The 20,552-nt window shown below is 43.8% G+C and overlaps 1 protein-coding gene across 2 annotated transcripts in view; it reads right to left on the bottom strand.

Annotated features, from left to right (window-relative positions):
• Positions 1 to 17,991, bottom strand: part of LOC129826373 (ankyrin-1-like) — a 200,687-nt gene extending 182,696 nt beyond the window's left edge. Inside the window, exon 1 of one of the 2 annotated variants that reach the window (XM_055887022.1) lies at positions 17,559 to 17,991. In XM_055887022.1, the coding sequence (XP_055742997.1) occupies positions 17,559 to 17,684 (126 nt within the window). In that variant the 5' untranslated portion in view covers positions 17,685 to 17,991. The remainder of the gene's footprint in view (positions 1 to 17,558) is intronic. The other variant, XM_055887029.1, reaches the window with a different exon arrangement.
• Positions 17,992 to 20,552: the final 2,561 nt, after the last annotated feature.

Genomic DNA, 20,552 nt, shown 5'->3' with positions numbered 1-20,552 from the left:
TAACACGATTCTGAAATAATAAAGCTTTGGTGCAGCCAAAAGTTTTGAGTACATAGAGGTGTTATGGATGAAGCTGGTTCCCTATGTCAAGCTATATAGGTTTTTTGCATTATTTTGATAGTCAATCATGAGGAAGGACAAATAAATGTATGTGAGTTAACTCCACTAATAAATTACTCATTCCCTTCATGCATCTATGTGCATTTGTTATTTAAAAGTTACTACAAAGTGATTATGTTTAAGAATCAAACCTGTTTGGTTAAGTGAAATGTGATTGCATACCTGTTATTGTCCTATCATGTTTCCTGACCAGAGTTTTACAGGCAAACGAGAGTGTGTTTGAGAGCGCAATGTTTAAACTGTGGGTCATGCCAACCTTGATTGTCAGGGAGAGAGGAGGATAATTGGTGAACATTGACATGCATATAGAGAGGAAGAGGCGAAGTGAGTGGGATAACTGGGCCCAAAATCTGTCTTCTCCAGCAGATGGAGTTTTTCTTTTTTTTCGCTCACCAAGCGAGGGGTTTTTGTCTGGAGGTCAATGAGAGAGAGTCGAATTCGGTTAACAGAACATTTAATGGCTTATTTGCTATGTGTGTCTTCTTTGATAGAATAAAAGTTTCACAATGCTTAGGTTGTTACGAGTGTACTGATATGAGTAGGACATGTGACATCCCGGCAACTTTGATAAAAACACTTGATATCGGAATTGTGCCTGTTGTCACACGCACATCTGCCTTCTCAATGGCTAGACTGGTCGTACCTGATCTTGCCTATTCCTGACAACCTTCCATTTTTGAAGACACTTATTTTCATTGTTAGAGAAGCCAATGGAGTATCTGGTCAATATAATGGATAATCTGTGATATAATGGAATGTTCCATGGTGAAATACATTGTGGGTAAATGTGTTAAAACCGTTTATTTCCTGTGCCCATATAGGGGAATGTTGGTCTATACTGGGACAAGTTCAGTTGCCAAACATTGTCGTGCATTGCAGATAGAAATGCCACGAATAGAGCCACGAGATTCCTTATTCTACATGCCAGAAAATCATGTTTGGTCTGCATAGTATATTTCTATCTGAACGTTCCAAAAATGTGCGTCCTGCTGAACGTGGCCCTGGTGCTGCTTATGCTAATTGCTATTAGGCGTTATTGAGGCCGCGGTTAGGCCAGTTCTCTGACTTATTGATCTCTGTCCAGTTTATTATGCTCCACTTCCGGTTTATTATTTTGTAAATATTGAAAGTACTTTTGGCACATATTTTTATTCTCCCCTTTGGCAAGAAAATGTACCATCCTTATCTGCCTCCTCACTGCAACATTCCCTGCAACATCCACCACGACAGCCTACCTCACAATGACCTTAGTGCCTCGATAGAGAGTGTGAGTCCACACTTTACTGATGTGGATGGAAACTAAGTGCCATTTTTTACACCAATTCATATTCACTCTACAGGTGAAGAGCGATAGAGAGAGAGATAGAATGTGCCTTGGGGGAATATTCTCATAAACTGATCTAATTTAGTCATGCTCTTCATCAAAGATGATCACATGACCATCGGGTTCTGGAGTGTATTTCTGGAGTAAACACTTTATTAAGTCAGAATAAACCTGCCCAATGACAGACAACACAAAAACACCTCTTCATATCAATACCTTAATGTTTACATTAATAGCAATACATTTAACTGTCTTTTATCTCCTACAGAGATAGCCTACAGATCACTATGAAGTGGGTTTTGTTATGCTACTCATGTAGAGTCCACCTCACATTTCTATAGAGAGTGTCTCAAGAGTGTAGTGGTTGTTCTGGCAGAGGTCCATCAGCCTACAATACAGTACATGGTGCATGTCATTCTCTCTCTGCATGTTCAACTGCAGCACTGCTGGATCCCACAGTTATCTTTTTTTATACACTATTAGGCAACCATAATGTGGCATACAATAGCCCTACTGTATTTTACTAGAGACTGTACAATTGTCCATAAAATACTGACTCTCTGAATTGCATTGAAAACAGACTTTTGTTTCAGTCATGTCCAGTGGCTTAAAGTATCATAATCCTGCCATTCCAACTGGCTGCTTTTTCATCAGCCCCAAACAAAACTAAGGGTGTAATCATAATGATACATAAGAAACTCATAATAAATCACCATCCTTGGTAAAGGTTAAGACCAAGAAGGCAGCATCACTTTCCTTAAATGTATCAATAATGGAGAAAAAAAATTGCCATTATTAATGTGTATGCTCCAAATTCATATTATACTTTGTTTTTTGATTCTCTGAACAGCATATTGTTAGAATTAACTGAATTCCAACTGGTTATTGGGACAGACATGAATGCCATTCTGGACATGCGGGACAAATCTAATAAGACCAACTATAATACACAGGCAACCAAGGCTCTCCAACATAAACTCACTGATTACAACCTCATTGATGCCTGGCAAACTCATAACCCTAAAGCAAACAGACACAAAACATTCTCCCGAATCGATTTTGTACTATTGTCTACTCTATTTCCTTCAATCAGGAAAATAGAAATTCAACATGTGAGCCTATCTGATCATCATGCTTACCAGCTGCACATTTCACAATCTCCTAAAAGAGCCACAAGATGGAGCTTTAAAGCTTACTACAAAATCCTACTTTCTGTGAACAATTTGAAACTGAATTGAATGAATTCATAGTGATTAACAAAATAAATTATGTGACCCCATCAAAGGTTTTATTAAAAACAATGCAACTGCATTTGCATCTGGGCTCAAAAAATTACAATTGAAGAAGATATCCGAATTGGAAATGTTCTTAATGATGTTAGAGCAGCATTGCCCAAACTCAGTCCTGGGGACCCCAAGGGGTGCATGTTTTAGTTTTTGCCCTAGTACTACACAGCTGATTCAAATAATCCAACCTTTATGATGAGTTCATTATTTGAATCAGCTGTGTAGTGCTAGGGCAAAAACCGAAACCTGCACTCCTTGGGGTCCCCAGGACCGAGTTTTGGAAATGCTGCATTTGTAAGGACAGATGCTGGAAACGAGAAGCAGCAAAGGACAGGAACAGAATACAGACAGCGTCTGGACAAGGGAAAACAAAACAACAATAACGCTGACACGGGGAACCAAGGGAGGAACAGACAGATACAAATGCGGCAATCAAAAGGTGAAGGAGTCCAGGTGAGTCCAATGAGCGCTGATGCACGTAATGATGGTGACAGGTGTGCGTAATGAAGGGCAGCCTGGCGCCCTCGAGCACCAGAGAGGGAGAGCGGGAGCAGGCGTGACAGCGTTAGAGCATTTTCAACAAACACTTTTTTCAGACCAAAGAGTGACTACTCTCTCCTACGTCAAAACAGAACTAAATCTATTGATAATACAGACAGCAGAATTTGCCATCCATCGAGTTAGACTCAACCAGTACTTCCATGGTAATCAACCCAGACATCTTCTGGCTAACAAGCTTTGCAGTAATGATCAATTAGCGGATTTTGCAGCAATTGAATCTGACTCAGGTGAATTACAATCAGAACCCAAATTAAACAACCAAGAATTATCCTGTTTCTATAAAGATTTATATACCTCTGATTGTAAATCCACACCAAGCCAGATTAAGTTATTTTTAAAATATATAAAAACTCCTCTTCTCTCAGCTGAGGAAACTGGCTTGCTGGGAGCCCAAATCCCTCTCCATTAATTCAAAAGGGCATCGGACAACGTGAATAAAGGCAAATCACCCGGTTGGGATGGTATTTAAAATTTGGAACCAATTAGGCCCACTGTTACTTGAAATGATTAGCACAGCCGTTCACAAAGGTTCATTTGGAAGAGATGTAAATACAGCACAAATTTCACTTTTATTAAAAAAGGTAAGAACGCCACCCAGTGTTCTCACTGTCACCTCCTATCTTTAATAAACACATATATTAAACTATGTTCAAAAATTATATTGTCCCGTCACGAAACATACTTACCCAAATTGGTACATCCGGACCAAAGCGGTTTTGGTAAAAAAATATTATCCTCAGATAACCCCTGTCATCTATTACATATCTTACGTGCTTCATCAGAAACCAAAGCTCCTTGGGCAGATCTATCTCTTGATGCAGAAAAAGCTTTGAATAGACTAGAATGGTCATATCTTTGGTTGGTTTTGGAACAAATGGGACTTGGCTCCAATTTCATTAATATGATTAAAATACTAAATGCCAATCCATCAGCCATAGTAATAACAGGCAATACCTGTTCTGTTCCATTCAGAATAACTAGAGGTAGCAGGCAAGGTGATCCCATCTCACCTCTACAATTTATTTTGTCTATGGAGACAGCCCCAGCCCCAGCCCCAGCCCCAGCCCCAGCCCCAGCCCTGGCCCAGGCAATTCAACAATCGAAAGAAATTACACCAGTATTTCTCAATTATACGGATCACGTCATTTCATTACATGCCGACGATATCTTTATCTTGACAATGTATCTCAATCCCTCCCAAACGCTTTAAAGATCATAGACAAATTCAGCTTCATCTCAAGATATAAAATACATCTAATCAAATCTACCCGATGGAGGATTCCATCTCTCCTTATGGAATCCTAATTGTTTCCCATTTGAAATATTTGGGAATAGATATTTCCTTTCTTATATAAAACAATTGGCAGAAACCTTAACAGAATACTCAGATCAATTCAATCCGACCTCACTAGATGGACAAATATCCCAGTTGCTTTAACCGGAAGAATATCTATAGTCAAAATGGCTATATTGCCACGTATGAATTTTGTCTCCCCCTTCTGGCTATTGGGATAAAATCCATAGTGCAGTTTTTAAATGTTTATGGCAAGGTAACCAATCCCGGATAAAATTAACAAAATTACAAAGAGAAAAAGATGTAGGAGGACTATCCGTACCAAACTTTACATTGTAAATCCAGGCACTAGCGTTTCATCCCATCCTATATTGGTTTAGATGTGATTCTTCTGCACCCTGGCTGAGTATAGAGAGAAATATGGTGTCTCCTATCGCCCTGGAAGAGGTGATCTTCACAAATACATCCCTTAAACAATGAAACTTCGCTTTGGTCCTATTATTGCTCACACAATTTCTATTTGGCACTAATTTCTATTTGGCGCCCATAATCCAATATTTCACAATAATAGCTTGCGATCTGGAGGGCGGTCTTTTGCATTCACCCAATGGTCCAAATGTGGAATCTGTACCCTTGCATATATAATGAACAGTAATGGTTTGAGGACATTCCAAGATCTGACAGACATACACATTATGTCAGACATACACCAGAATCTATTCTACCACGCCCATAAATCTGCTCCTTTTATTCCTTGTCCCCAACGCTCTAGGCGACCAGTTTTGATAGCCTTTAGCCGCACCCTCATCCTACTACTCCTCTGTTCCTCGGGTGATGTGGAGGTAAACCCAGGCCCTGCATGTCCCCAGTCACCCTCATTTGTTGACTTCTGTGATCGAAAAAGCCTTGGCCTCATGCATGTCAACATCAGAAGCCTCCTCCCTAAGTTTGCCTTACTCACCGCTTTAGCACACTCTGCCAACCCTGATGTCCTTGCCGTGTCTGAATCCTGGCTTAGGAAGGCCACCAAAAACTCTGAGATTTCCATACCCAACTATAACACTTTCCGTCAAGATAGAACTGCCAAAGGGGGAGGAGTTGCAATCTACTGCAGAGATAGCCTGCAAAGTTCTGTCATACTTTCCAAGTCTATGCCCAAACAGTTCGAACTTCTAATTTTAAAAATTAATCTCTCCAGAAATAAGTCTCTCACTGTTGCCGCCTGCTACCAACCCCCCTCAGCTCCCAGCTGTGCCCTGGACACCATCTGTGAATTGATCGCTCCCCATCTAGCTTCAGAGTTTGTTCTGTTAGGTGACCTAAACTGGGATATGCTTAACACCCCGGCAGTCCTACAATCTAAGCTTGATGCCCTCAATCTCACACAAATCATCAAGGAACCCACCAGGTACAACCCTAAATCCGTAAACAAGGGCACCCTAATAGATATTATTCTGACCAACTTGCCCTCCAAATACACCTCTGCTGTCTTCAATCAAGATCTCAGCGATCACTGCCTCATTGCCTGTATCCGCCACGGGTCCACGGTCAAACGACCACCCCTCATCACTGTCAAACGCTCCCTAAAACACTTCTGCGAGCAGGCCTTTCTAATCGACCTGGCCTGGGTACCCTGGAAGGATATTGACCTCATCCCGTCAGTTGAGGATGCCTGGTCATTCTTTAAAAGTTACTTCCTCACCATATTAGACAAGCATGCTCCGTTCAAAAAATGCAGAACCAAGAACAGATATAGCCCTTGGTTCACTCCAGACCTGAATGCCATCGACCAGCACAAAAACCCTGTGGCGAACTGCAATAGCATCGAAGAGCCCCCGCGATATGCAACTGTTCAAGGAAGTCAGGAACCAATACACGCAGTCAGTCAGGAAAGCAAAGGCCAGCTTTTTCAAGCAGAAATTTGCATCCTGTAGCTCTAACTCCAAAAAGTTCGGGGATACTGTAAAGTCCATGGAAAACAAGAGCACCTCCTCCCAGCTGCCCACTGCACTGAGGCTAGATAACACGGTCACCACTGATAAGTCCGTGATAATCGAAAACTTCAACAAACATTTCTCAATGGCTGGCCATGCCTTCCACCTGGCGACTCCAACCTTGGCCAACAGCCCCGCCCCCCCCGCTGCTACTCGCCCAAGCCTCCCCAGCTTCTCCTTTACCCATATCCAAATAGCAGATGTTCTGAAAGAGCTGGAAAACCTGGACCCATACAAATCAGCTGGGCTTGACAATCTGGACCCCCTATTTCTGAAACTGTCCGCCGCCATTGTCGCACCCCCTATTACCAGCCTGTTCAACCTCTCCTTCGTATCATCTGAGATCCCCAAGGATTGGAAAGCTGCCGCTGTCATCCCCCTCTTCAAAGGGGGAGACACCCTGGACCCAAACTGTTACAGACCTATATCCATCCTGCCCTGCCTAGCTAAGGTCTTCGAAAGCCAAGTCAACAAACAGATCACTGACCATCTCGAATCCCACCGTACCTTCTCCGCTGTGCAATCCGGTTTCCGAGCCGGTCACGGGTGCACCTCAGCCACGCTCAAGGTACTAAACGATATCATAACCGCCATCGATAAAAGACATTACTGTGCAGCCGTCTTCATCGACCTGGCCAAGGCTTTCGACTCTGTCAATCACCATATTCTTATCGGCAGACTCAATAGCCTCGGTTTTTCTAATGACTGCCTTGCCTGGTTCACCAACTACTTTGCAGACAGAGTTCAGTGTGTCAAATCGGAGGGCATGTTGTCCGGTCCTCTGGCAGTCTCTATGGGGGTACCACAGGGTTCAATTCTCGGGCCGACTCTTTTCTCTGTATACATCAATGATGTTGCTCTTGCTGCGGGCGATTCCCTGATCCACCTCTACGCAGACGACACCATTCTGTATACTTCCGGCCCTTCCCTGGACACTGTGCTATCTAACCTCCAAACGAGCTTCAATGCCATACAACACTCCTTCCGTGGCCTCCAACTGCTCTTAAACGCTAGTAAAACCAAATGCATGCTTTTCAACCGTTTGCTGCCTGCACCCGCACGCCCGACTAGCATCACCACCCTGGACGGTTCCGACCTAGAATATGTGGACATCTATAAGTACCTAGGTGTCTGGCTAGACTGCAAACTCTCCTTCCAGACTCATATCAAACATCTCCAATCCAAAATCAAATCTAGAGTTGGCTTTCTATTCCGGAACAAAGCCTCCTTCACTCACGCCGCCAAACTTACCCTAGTAAAACTGACTATCCTACCAATCCTCGACTTCGGCGATGTCATCTACAAAATAGCTTCCAATACTCTACTCAGCAAACTGGATGCAGTTTATCACAGTGCCATCCGTTTTGTTACTAAAGCACCTTATACGACCCACCACTGCGACCTGTATGCCCTAGTCGGCTGGCCCTCGCTACATGTTCGTCGTCAGACCCACTGGCTCCAGGTCATCTACAAGGCTATGCTAGGTAAAGTGCCGCCTTATCTCAGTTCACTGGTCACGATGGCTACACCCACCCATAGCACGCGCTCCAGCAGGTGTATCTCACTGATCATCCCTAAAGCCAAAACCTCATTTGGACGCCTTTCCTTCCAGTTCTCTGCTGCCTGCGACTGGAACGAATTGCAAAAATCTCTGAAGTTGGAGACTTTTATCTCCCTCAACAACTTTAAAAATCTGCTATCCGAGCAGCTAACCGATCGCTGCAGCTGTACATAGTCCATCTGTAAACTACCCACCCAATTTACCTACCTCACCCCCATACTGCTTTTATTTATTTACTTTTCTGCTCTTTTGCACACCAGTATCTCTTCTTGCACATGATCATCTGATGATTTACCACTCCAGTGTTAATCTGCTAAATTGTAATTATTCGATTTATTGCCTACCTCATGCCTTTTGCACACATTGTATATAGATTTGTTTATTGTTTACTCCATGTGTAACTCTGTGTTGTTGTCTGTTCACACTGCTATGCTTTATCTTGGCCAGGTCGCAGTTGCAAATGAGAACTTGTTCTCAACTAGCCTACCTGGTTAAATAAAGGTGAAATAAAAATAAAATAAAAATACCATACAACTCCTTTTTCCTATATTTACAATTTAGGTCAGCTATGCTGGCCTATGGAGTCCCTTGGGAAACCCAACTACCGAACCATCCAATGATGGGATTTATAAATCAATTATCTGTGCTCCCGAAAGTACGGATCTCTATAATATATCAACAACTTTTGGAAAGCCCATATTCTGAGCTAGCCATTAAAAAAGTATTGTCCACAGATCTAAGTGAATCTGAACAACCCTTCAACTGGAACAGAATATATATTTCATTTGATTTGAGAATATGGAAAAATATTACCTTGGCACCCCGTAATCCGAACCATCAATTTATACATTTTAAGTTTGTTAACAGACTATATTTAACACCAAGGAAACGTTTTATGATGAAATTGGCCCAAACTCCTAACTATTCACTGAGTCCCCTAAATCAGGTAGGCACATTCTTCATAGGATGTGGGAGTGTCCTGCAGTTAAATGCTTCTGGAACAAAGTAAAAAGTGCATGAATGTAAATGTTCAATGTGTTGCAGCTACTGTGTTACTTAATGGTAAGAGCGCCTTGAATCTCTCAATCAATCAGAGACGATGTTGGCACTTAGATGGCACTCACCACACTCTCTCCCAAATCACCAATGGATACAGTTACTATTAGAAGATATAACATTTGAATAATCAACAGCGAATTAATACTTATGTAAATTAGGTATTTCTGTCATTATGTCACGATCGTATGGCGGATTGATGGACCAAAACGCAGCTTTTGGAAAGTAAGCCATCTTCTTTTATTTTAAAAGATGACGAAAAATAAACACGACACGAAACACTTTAACAAAACGAACAAAACAACAAACGACCGTGAAGCTAAATAACGTTGTGCACTACACACACAGGCTACAAACGTTCTGACATAGACAATTACCCACAACCAATGAGAGCCTATGGCTACCCTAAATAAGGCTCCCAATCAGAGACAACCGAAATCAGCTGTCTCTAATTGGGAACTCATTCAGGTAACCATAGACTCTCCTAGACAACTAAACATACATAGACAACACTAGAAACATGTACTCCACACAAACCCATATACTATACAACAACCCCTTTACCATAAACCAGGGGTGTCAAACTCATTCCACGGAGGGCCTAGTGTCTGCAGGTTTTTGGTTTTTCCTTTCAATAAAGCCCTAGACAACCAGGTGTGGGGAGTTCCTAACTAATTAGTGATGTTAATTCATCAATCAAGTACAAGGGAGGAGCGAAAACCCGCAGACACTCGGCCCTCCGTGGAATGAGTTTGACACCTGTGCCATAAACAACACCCAAAACCAACAAAACAAAAACATTCCCCATGTCACACCCTGACCTAACTAAAATAATAAAGAAAACAAAGAATACTAAGGCCAGGGCGTGACACATTATGGGGTATTATGTGCAGATAGATGAGAAAAAAAATTATAATCCATTTTAGAATAAGATTGTAACGTAACAAAGTGTGAATAAATCAAGGGGTTTGAATCCTTTCCGAATGCACTGTATATATATATACTACTGTTCAAAAGTTTGGGGTCACTTAAAAATGTCCTTGTTTTTGGAAGAAAAGCTAAAAAAATTGTCCATTAAAATAACATCAAATTGATCAGAAGTACAGTGTAGGCATTGTTAATGTTGTAAATTACTATTGTAGCTGTAAAAAACAGATTTTTAAATTAAATATCTACATAGGCGTACAGAGGCCCATTATCAGCAACCATCACTCCTGTATTCCAATATGCACGTTGTGTTAGCTAATCCAAGTTTATCATTTTAAAAGACTAATTGATCATTAGAAAACCCTTTTGCAATTATGTTAGCACAGCTGAAAACTGTTGTTCTGATTAAAGAAGCAATAAAACTGGCTTTTGTCATAAAGACAAAGGGTGGCTACTTTGAAGAATCTAAAATATATTTTGAATTGTTTAACACTTTTTTGGATACTATATGATTCCATATGTGTTATTTCATCATTTTGATGTCTTCACTATTATTCTACAACGTAGAAAATAGTTTAAAAAATAAAGAAAAACCCTTGAATGAGTAGGTGTGTCCAAACGTTCCTTATAATGAGAGAAATATAGTTGTTCACTGCATTTCCCTTATCTCCCATTACAGTCAGGTACTAACTGTATGAGTTGTGCAGAGCAACTGGCCACAGCTAATGATGAGTGTAAGCATTGATGAGACACGGGGTACCAGACAGACAGGAATAAAAGAGTGACTGGTTTATGATGCACTACCTCCATTTGTGTTATCACTTTAAACCTCTATGCATACTTCTGATCAAGCAGATGTGACTTTTCAATTAATCTGTTATCTTAATCTGACTCTGTGTGTGAAAACATCATTGAAAGAGCAGAGACAAGGAATGTTGCAGTGGCAGAAGTGTTTCAACCTGCTGTATGACTGCTACTTCCTGACCAATGGCGCCCCCTGTGGAGAATACTGGAAGTGTTATCAGATGGTGTATGTTATATAGCTGGAGGTACAGCACTGCACTGCACCACAGAGCAAACCCAGAGCACAGCTCCAGTAAAGACCACCGCTCAACCCAGACAGCAAAATACATACACAATGCCTCCTATATGCAAACAAACACACAAAGTACTACTAATCAAACACTGTAAAGGTAGTACAATATTATGACATCTGAGCCAACACAACACGGCAGGACGGTGGTCTATTAGTATTATCTGCAGCAACGTCTAACTCTGGCACCCCTCCGTTTGCATCAGGAATGACAAACCTGCGTCATAGATTTATAGATCAAAATACGAGAACAAACAGCAACTTTTTTTGTTCAATTTCTTGAAAATTAGTCAACTTGACATTCTTTTCCTTTTTTAAAAGCATCTGTGACATTTGTCTGTTTCATGGCGAAGCATAAAGCCCTAGAGCTCAGGCTCAGAGCCTTGGAGTGTCTCCTCTGGTGAGCCTGTCAGTGCTGGGCAGCCTGGTCCTGATAACCATAATCAAGAGCGAGGGGACTCGTCACCAAGCTTGGGACCCTGGGAGCGAACACCTCTCTTTGCAACTGGATCCTGGACTTCCTGACGGGCCGACCCCAGCTGGTAACACCTCCACCAAGCTGACCCTCATCACAGTGGCCCCCAGTGCTGTGGGATTAGTCCCCTTCTGTACTCCCTTTTCACCCACGAATGTGTGGACACGCACGACTCTAATCTATCATGAAGTTTGCTGAAGACAAGACGGTGGTGGGCCTGATCACCAACGGCGATGAAACAGCATACAGGGAGGAAGTCAGAGACCTGGAAGTGTGGTGCCATGACAAAAACTTCTCCCTCAATGTCAGCAAGACCAATGAGTTGATCGTGGAATACAGGAAACAGGGGGGTGCACACCCCCATCCAAATCGACGGTGCCACAGGAGAGAGGTTCAAGAGCTTCAAGATCCTGGGTGTTCACATTACTGGGAACTTAACATGGTCTTCTCACACCATCCTCAGGAGGCTGAAACGATTTGGCATGACCCCTCAGATCCTGCACCATCGAGGGCATCCTGACTTGTTGTATCATCGTCTGGTATGGAAACTGCACCGCCTTCGACCGGAAGGCCCTACAGATTGTGATGCGGACGGCCCAGCGCATCACTGGGGGAGAGCTCCCATCCATCCAGGACGTACATGCCAGGCGGTGTCTGAGAAAGGCCCAAAAATTGCCAATGTCTCCAGCCTCCTGAGACATGGACTGTTCTCCATGCTCCCATCCGGCAGACGGTACCGGTGCATCAATGCTCAGACCAAAAGATTCCTAAACAGCTTCTATCTCCTGGACATGAAACGCTTAAATGGATAACATGTACTGTTCACCCGCACAATTTACGCTGCTGCTAAAATGATTACTGATTAGATTTATTACTACCACTAAGCTGCTGTCCATTGATTATTGACTGCTATTGCCATTAGTATCTATCTATTTATCCTGCTATTGGTCACTATTACTCCTGTTTACATGTATATATTACCATACGTATTTATATATTTCTGCTACCAGTCTCTTTTCAGCCCTGTTTACATGTATATCCGCCAATTATGTCTATACTGTCCCTCTGGCACACTCACACACTTACACACTCACACTTACACTGACACACTCACCACCACGCACACGCCCCCGTCCACTTATGCTGCCATACTATTATTATTATTATTGTTCATGCTGCTACCATTCACTTTCTCCTAATCCCTGCCTACATGTATATATCTACCACAAATACTCCAGTATCGTTGCACATGGTACATTTGGTACTGGCACTGACCCTGTATATAGCTTCCTCTCTTTTTTCTTATTTCTCGTGTTTCTTGTTTTGTTTTTTGTTTTTTACTATTTTGATATTAAATTATGCACTGTTGGGTAGGGCTTCCAAGTTAAGCATTTCACTGTACTTGTGCATGTGACAAATCGGATGTGAAACTTGGGAATGCCATATGGTGGATAACAAACCATAGAGCAGGGACACACATCCACACTATCACATGGCCCTGGGACTTTGAAGGGCCGATCAGTCACTAACACTGCAGTGTGTGTGTGTTTGTGTGTGTGTCTGTGTGTTCTATTGTGTTATTGACTGTACGTTTCTTCATGTGTAACTCTGTGTTGTTGTTTTGGTCGCACTGCTTTGCTTTATCTTGGCCAGGTCGCGGATGTAAATGAGAACTTGTTCTCAACTGACCTACCTGGTTAAATAAAGGTGAAATAAAAATACAAATAAAATAAAGTGTGTGCTGACCGGTGGCCGGCGTGGGCAGGCCTGAGGGTGTTATGATAACCATGGGGTCAGTGATGGGCATCGGCTGGGTCACACCAGCTGGGAATGACAACAGAGAGGAAGATCTAGTGACATATTTGAGCTCTGATTCTAGAAGTGGTGCTAGTACATGACACAGGGATAAAAGCAGAGCTGGTATTGATATAGATAGTGGCGTACTCCTGACACCTAGTGGTATTGCATTACATGGCATTAGCTATTTTGCCATAACATGTCTTATCTGAGGTGGTAGCAGACTGGTGGTGTTGTTGGCCTCAGAGACTTTCTAAGACTTTACTGTCAACAAGGCAGAGAGGCATGTTCCGGCTGAAAGCAGACAGATAGTTCCTTTAACAAACAAAGGCATCACACTGCTTCTGAACAACTGCATCACACACAGGAGCCTAACCTTTTGACATTTTTCTCCATATTAACACTCGAGTGCTTTACAGTGGAAAAGGTAAAGGGCACGGCTCCCTTGGCGGTGTTGAAGAGACTCTGTGTTAGTGCGGCTGTGGTCCACTATGAGGTCCTACCTCCTGGCTGCAGAGCAGGGGGTGTGAGAGTGATTAAAGGACCGGGGACAGTAGAGGGGTGACAGGGGGTGTGAGAGTGATTAAAGGACCGGGGACAGTAGAGGGGTGACAGGGGGTGTGAGAGTGATTAAAGGACCGGGGACAGTAGAGGGGTGACAGGGGGTGTGAGGGGACAGTAGAGGGGTGACAGGGGATGTGAGAGTGATTAAAGGACCGGGGACAGTAGAGGGGTGACAGGGGGTGTGAGGGGACAGTAGAGGGGTGACAGGGGATGTGAGAGTGATTAAAGGACCGGGGACAGTAGAGGGGTGACAGGGGGTGTGAGAGGACAGTAGAGGGGTGACAGGGGATGTGAGAGTGATTAAAGGACCGGGGACAGTAGAGGGGTGACAGGGGGTGTGAGGGGACAGTAGAGGGGTGACAGGGGATGTGAGAGTGATTAAAGGACCGGGGACAGTAGAGGGGTGACAGGGGGTGTGAGAGTGATTAAAGGACCGGGGACAGTAGAGGGGTGACAGGGGGTGTGAGGGGACAGTAGAGGGGTGACAGGGGGTGTGAGAGTGATTAAAGGACCGGGGACAGTAGAGGGGTGACAGGGGTTGTGAGGGGACAGTAGAGGGGTGACAGGGGGTGTGAGAGTGATTAAAGGACCGGGGACAGTAGAGGGGTGACAGGGGGTGAGGGTCTGGGTAAGGAGGAAGAGACTTACTATCTCAAAGCACAGTTGGGCGCGGCCAGAGGATGTCAAAGGGTGTTTTTCTTTCTGAGCTTCCTTCTCCCCACATCAAAAAATATTCCATCTTTCTCTTGTACCAACCACCTCCATCCATTCCCACCGGGTGGTCATCCTTAACCCTCTAACCCCTACTCCCCTTCCTCTACAACCTGATCAGAACTACCATGGTCCACTGCCCAAACTGACATGTCTTTGGTTAACAAATCTTTTCATAGGTCTGATATTTTGATAAATAGAAATGACAACTACTGTCTGTGGTACAAAACTGTGGTTAAAAAACTGATATAAAGTCTACTTCATGATCCATGTGGAATACAATAGAAATATTTAATGAGTACTGTAATTTCAAGAATTTTACAGCTATTACAAGAATATGCAGTAAAGCTTCAAGCAAGCCCTCAACACACATTTTCTGTGACCAGTAAGAGAGAGTATCTTTTTGCCTTGTGTTATCCGAGCCTTCATAACACTATTAATAACACAAACACAAAATACCGCCTGACGCCCCGTGTTCTCACTCTAGTCCAATCTATTCCTTAAGATGGGCCAGCCAGCCTCTCTCCACCTGTCTCTCTTTCTTCATTTCTAATCAGGTGTCCCTGACAATTAATAGAATCGCTGTGACATTTCCTACCCCACCCCCTGCAAATTCCCCCTTCACTGAAAAACAACTACAAAACAAAAGTAGCTTTCATTCCGACTGCTCACATTGATGAGGGAGTGTCCTGTCAAAGACCTGCAATGAGATTAGGACTAGAACATATACACACACACACACACACACACACAACACTGAAGTAGCAGGTGCTCCTGGTTAAACCTTAATTACATGATCTCTGATTTCTTTGATTGATATGGTAATGACTATGTAATTAATGCAAAAGAAGAAATACCAGCAGCTCTGTTAATTAATGGATTTATTTGATTAGATATCTTGCTGCATATTTATGCATGTTTTTATTCAGTGGTGCACTGGGTGGAATGGAGATGCACTGGTTGTTTGTGCCTGTTGTCACAATGTTGTTACCCCACAGAGATGCACTGACTGTGGAGCTGAGGTGAGGTGGGACAGGCCTAAACACATACATAGACAGATGAACAGACCAAAATCATTACTTTATCTTTGACTAGAGACCAACAAAAGAGTTGAAATGAAGACAATATTTTATTTTACCAGAAGGTGGCATTCTAGAGCTTCTTTGCACAGTCCAAAACTACATCATCAGGCAGTAACCGCTTGCTTGACGACTCAAACTGAATTCTCCGCTGCTCTATGTTCGCTGCAGAGAAGAAACTAAACATCCGTAGGCGTGGCGTAGCGTTTGATCAGAGCAAGGAGTTTTGGTAGCCAGGCTAAGCAACTGCAGCACCACTGTCTAACTTTTCAAACTTTGCAATGCAGTCCCATGTGCAGCAGCACAATCCCTTGCTACAGGGTCTGAACGGCATAGGAGCATAACCCCACCTCCCCTGTCTGCTAGAGATCATGGAACAACTGTCTTGTAACTTATCATCTACTACCCAGGCCCATTACACCCTCATCTCACTGGAGACGGCTGTCCATACATGGCTACAGAGGAGATCTGCTGTGTGTCCACAACACAGATTCCATGCTGTAGTTTGGCCACCCAATATATATACCAGAGGAGGCTGGTGGGAGGAGCTACAGGAGGATGGGCTCATTGTAATGGCTGAAATGGATTCAATGGAAAAGAGTCAAACTTGTGGTTTTCATATGTTTGATACCATTCCATTAATTCCATTTCAGTCTTCACAATGAGCCCATAATCCTATAGCTCCTCCCACCAGCCTCATCTGATATATACTATATATAAATATTGACAGAGAGACAGACTGGAACTGACAGACAGACCAAAATATATGTCTTATCAATATGCTAAACGATGCTCATCAATGGCTTTGATAACTGCTCATTTTCATTCATGAAACTAAGTGAAATGTGATGTAAAAGAGCTAAGTCAGCTAAGTCGGCATTTCCTGCTGTCCCAGTCATCATGAAATATACCGCTGATGCAGCCAGTGATTGATGAAGCAGAGATTTAATGTTTGAGGCGAGTGCCACTAGTGCGACAACAGCCACCAGCCCTGGCAGCGCTGTGCACAAGGTTCCAGTATGAGAAAAGCCTGCAGGTATGTATTACTCCTTAGTCAGCAGTCATTACAAAGGTTCTTAAAGGAGAGGAAGAAAGAAGAGGATGAGGAGAGAGAGGGACACAAAAATATGTCCTCTCTCAGTCCTGTAATTTTGAAGTTACCACTGAGTGGATCGGCAGTGAAATCTTGCTCATTGACACAGTACGCTGCAGAGTGAAGACAAAGAGCGAGAGAGAGAGAGAGAGAGAGAGCAAGAGCAAGAGCGAGAGCGAGAGCGAGAGAGAGAAGAGGGAAAGGGATAAAGAGAGACAGAGAGAGAGAGAGAGAGAGAGAGAGAGAGAGAGAGAGACAGAGAGAGAGAGAGAGAGAGAGAGAGAGAGCGACAGAGAGATAAAAGGAGAGAGAGAAAGAGGTAGAGTACCACACAGACCCATAGGACAGTTCTGCCACAGGACAGTCAGTAAAGCAGGAAGAGGGGTAGGAGAGCATGCAGTGTGTTTACAGTTTCCCCATGTCTGTATGCACAGTACATGTCTGCCAGTGTCACTGTGCACACACTGTAGAAATGCATCAGTATATGTCCATGTGTGCCCCAGCACCCCTGATCAGAGCTTAGCATGAGAGAGAAAGAAGGGGGGTGTATCTCTCTCTCCTGCCCCCCTCTCCATCTCTCCCCCTTCCCACTCCCTCCGACCCCCTGTGAGTGGACCCCTTACCTTGCGCTTTTTATCCCGCGAGCGGTTCCTCTTTTTGGCCTTCTCCTCCTCCTTCTGCAGGCGTTCCGCCTCGAGCTGGATTTTTAATTCCTTGTTCTTCACGAGATGTTTGGCAGCTTGTGCCATATTTCAGCCTGGTTGAGACGACTGTCTGGTGGAGATGAAGGTGGTAGAGGCCTGGCGAGGTCCTGGGTTGGGGCTGGGGAGCTGGGGGGCTGCAGTGCTGGAGGTCCTGCCTGCCGCGGGCAGACCCTGACGCTGATGGTGCCGGTGTGTGTTCCTTCGTATGACCCTGCAGCGTCTGAGAGAGCGTGCTCACACTCTGCCTCCTCCTCTTCAGCAGTGCAGCGCAGTCACAAAAAAACATAAAAAACACACGTAAAAAAACTGCCTCTCTCTCACTTGCTCACTGTGCTGCTCCCTCCCTCTCCTTCTCTCTGTATTGCTGCTCCCCCTCCCTCTCTATCTCATTGCTCCCCCTCCCTCCATTGGTACCCATACAGGCTTGCTGGTGCAATGTGTGTGTGTGTGTGTGTGTGTGTGTGTGTGTGTGTGTGTGTGTGTGTGTGTGTGTGTGTGTGTGTGTGTGTGTGTGTGTGTGTGTGTGTGTGTGTGTGTGTGTGTGTGTGTGTGTGTGTGTGTGTGTGTGTGTGTGTGTGTGTGTGTGTGTGTGCGAGCGTGTGTGTGTGTGCTAGCGTGGTGCTTATGTGTGCAATAACAGACTATTCTATATCACACTCTGAACTGCAGTAATAACACCAGCAAGCCTGCTACCAGCTCAAGCTTTCTCTCCCGCTCTCACTTTCTCTTGGTCACTCTCTCTCTGTCTCTTCTCTCAATCTCTCTCTCATGTACACTAGAGGGGCACCATATGGACAGCAGAGAGAGAAGCTACTCCTGTGTCATGGTCAAAGTGTGTGTATATCTAAACATGTGCAGGCGTCAGTATGTGTGTTTGTGTAGCACGCACAGAGGGGAACTGACGGAGGTTGCACCTGTTCACTGGTATTGCTACGGTCGTTTCTCTAGCGAACCCTCTGCTCTCACTTTCCAAACCACCCCCTCCCCCTCTCTCTCCTCCCTCTCTCTCCTCCCCCTGCAATGCTGCTGATGCAGGCAAAACAGATCCTTTAACATCTCTCTGTCCCTGGCTCTGTTCATCACATGCAGCACACAAATACAGTACACACACACACGCATGCACATGCACACACAGATAGGGAGATCTTTCTGTCTTAATTCATTGATCATTTCAGAGCAAATTAACTATTGCAGGAGGGAATGGAGAGAAGGAGAGAGGGGGGGAGAGGGGAGGGGGGAGGGAGGTAGGATGTAGGAATTCAATTCAATACAGGGAGTTTTTTTGCTTCTTTCTTCGTTATCTCATACTGCCCTGTTGTATGGACCCCTGGAGGGTAGTGTGACAGTCATTGGCACAAACACATGATGCCATCTCACCAGCATCACTGACATCATTGACATTCTCTCTCTCTCTCATTCTCTTCTTTCTCTTCTTTCTCTTGCATTCTTCTTCATTCTCCCTCCCTAACTTTCTCACCCTCTACCAAAATGTCTTACCATTACTGCAGAATAATGAATTATGTTGAACCAAATTTGCATACACGTTTCTTCCTTAGAGAGGAGGAAATTAAATCCCTCACATGAGAATTAAATTTGTATTCAGTGAATCAAATGACTTTGCGTTGTGTCAAGGATGTGTTTTAAGGTCTTTCGAACATTGAACCCTCTCATTGTGCTGCTACATTCCTCCTTCACACTCTACCTGTTCTCACTCTGCTCTCTTTCTCCTGCAAAAGCATCCCCTCATCTGATAGTAGCTCACTATTCTGCAGAAGCATATAGATGAACAGGTCTGGTGTTATTGCCTTCTGTCTACAGTGCAACTTTAGCTGCCTGTCACACCGTGATCTGTTTCACCTGTCTTTGTACTTGTCTCCACCCCCCTCCAGGTTTCGCCCATCTTCCCCATTATCCCCAATGTATTTCTACCTGTGTTCTCTGTTGGTCTTTTGCCAGTTTGTTTTGTTCATCAAGCCTACAGCCTGCCTTTTTCTAGTTCCTGTTTTCCCGGTTTTGACCGTTCTGCCTGCTCTGAGCCTGCCTGCCGCTCTGTACCTTTTGGACTCTGATCTGGATTACTGACCTCTGCCTGCCCTTGACCCATTGTTTTGCCTGCCCCCTGTTCTAGTAATAAGCTTGTGTTACTTCAACACTGCGTCTGGGTCTTCCCTAAAACGTGATACTGCCAATGCAGTGCCTTTGGGACATCTACATTTTAACAGTCACATAAATCCATTTAGTATGCACCATCACAAATAAATCCATTTAGTATGCACCATCACAAATAAATCCATTTAGTATGCACCATCACGAATAAATACATTTAGTATGCACCATCACAAATAAATACATTTAGTATGCACCATCACAAATAAATAAATGTGTTTGTTTAGGCAGGTCTTAAGAAACATTATGATATTAAGAAAATGTATTTCAAAATAACACAATATAATTTTTTGGGCTTAATTATGTGACTGAGCAACAGGATAAATATAATAAATAGTAACAGCAGCAAATATGGTGATTGTGTGAGTGTATGTGTTGTTGTGTGTGTGAGTGTTTGTTTGTGTGTGTGTGTAGTGTGTGATTGTTTGTGTGTGTGTATAAGCTTCACTGTGTGTGTGTGTTGGGGGGGGGGGGGGGGGGGTGAGAGTGTCACTGTATGTGTGGGTAGAATCTATGAGTGTGTATATGGTCAGTGGAGGTAGAGTCAGTGCAGATGGGTGTAGGAAGTCAACCCTAGATTAGCTGTTCACCGGCGGTCTTATTGCTTGGAGGTAGGAGTTGTCCCGGAGCCTGTTGGTTTGAGACCTGATGCTCCGGTACCGCTTCCCAGGCAGTGGCGGGCAGAACATTCCATGGTTGAAGTCTTTGACCCCCAAAAATTCCTCAGACACTGCCTGGTAGTAGATG

This window comes from Salvelinus fontinalis, chromosome 28 (genome assembly GCF_029448725.1).
Source record: "Salvelinus fontinalis isolate EN_2023a chromosome 28, ASM2944872v1, whole genome shotgun sequence".
Lineage (NCBI taxonomy): Eukaryota > Metazoa > Chordata > Actinopteri > Salmoniformes > Salmonidae > Salvelinus > Salvelinus fontinalis.
The sequence above is the reverse complement of the archived record's forward strand: the minus strand, read 5'-3'. Positions and strand labels throughout refer to the sequence as shown.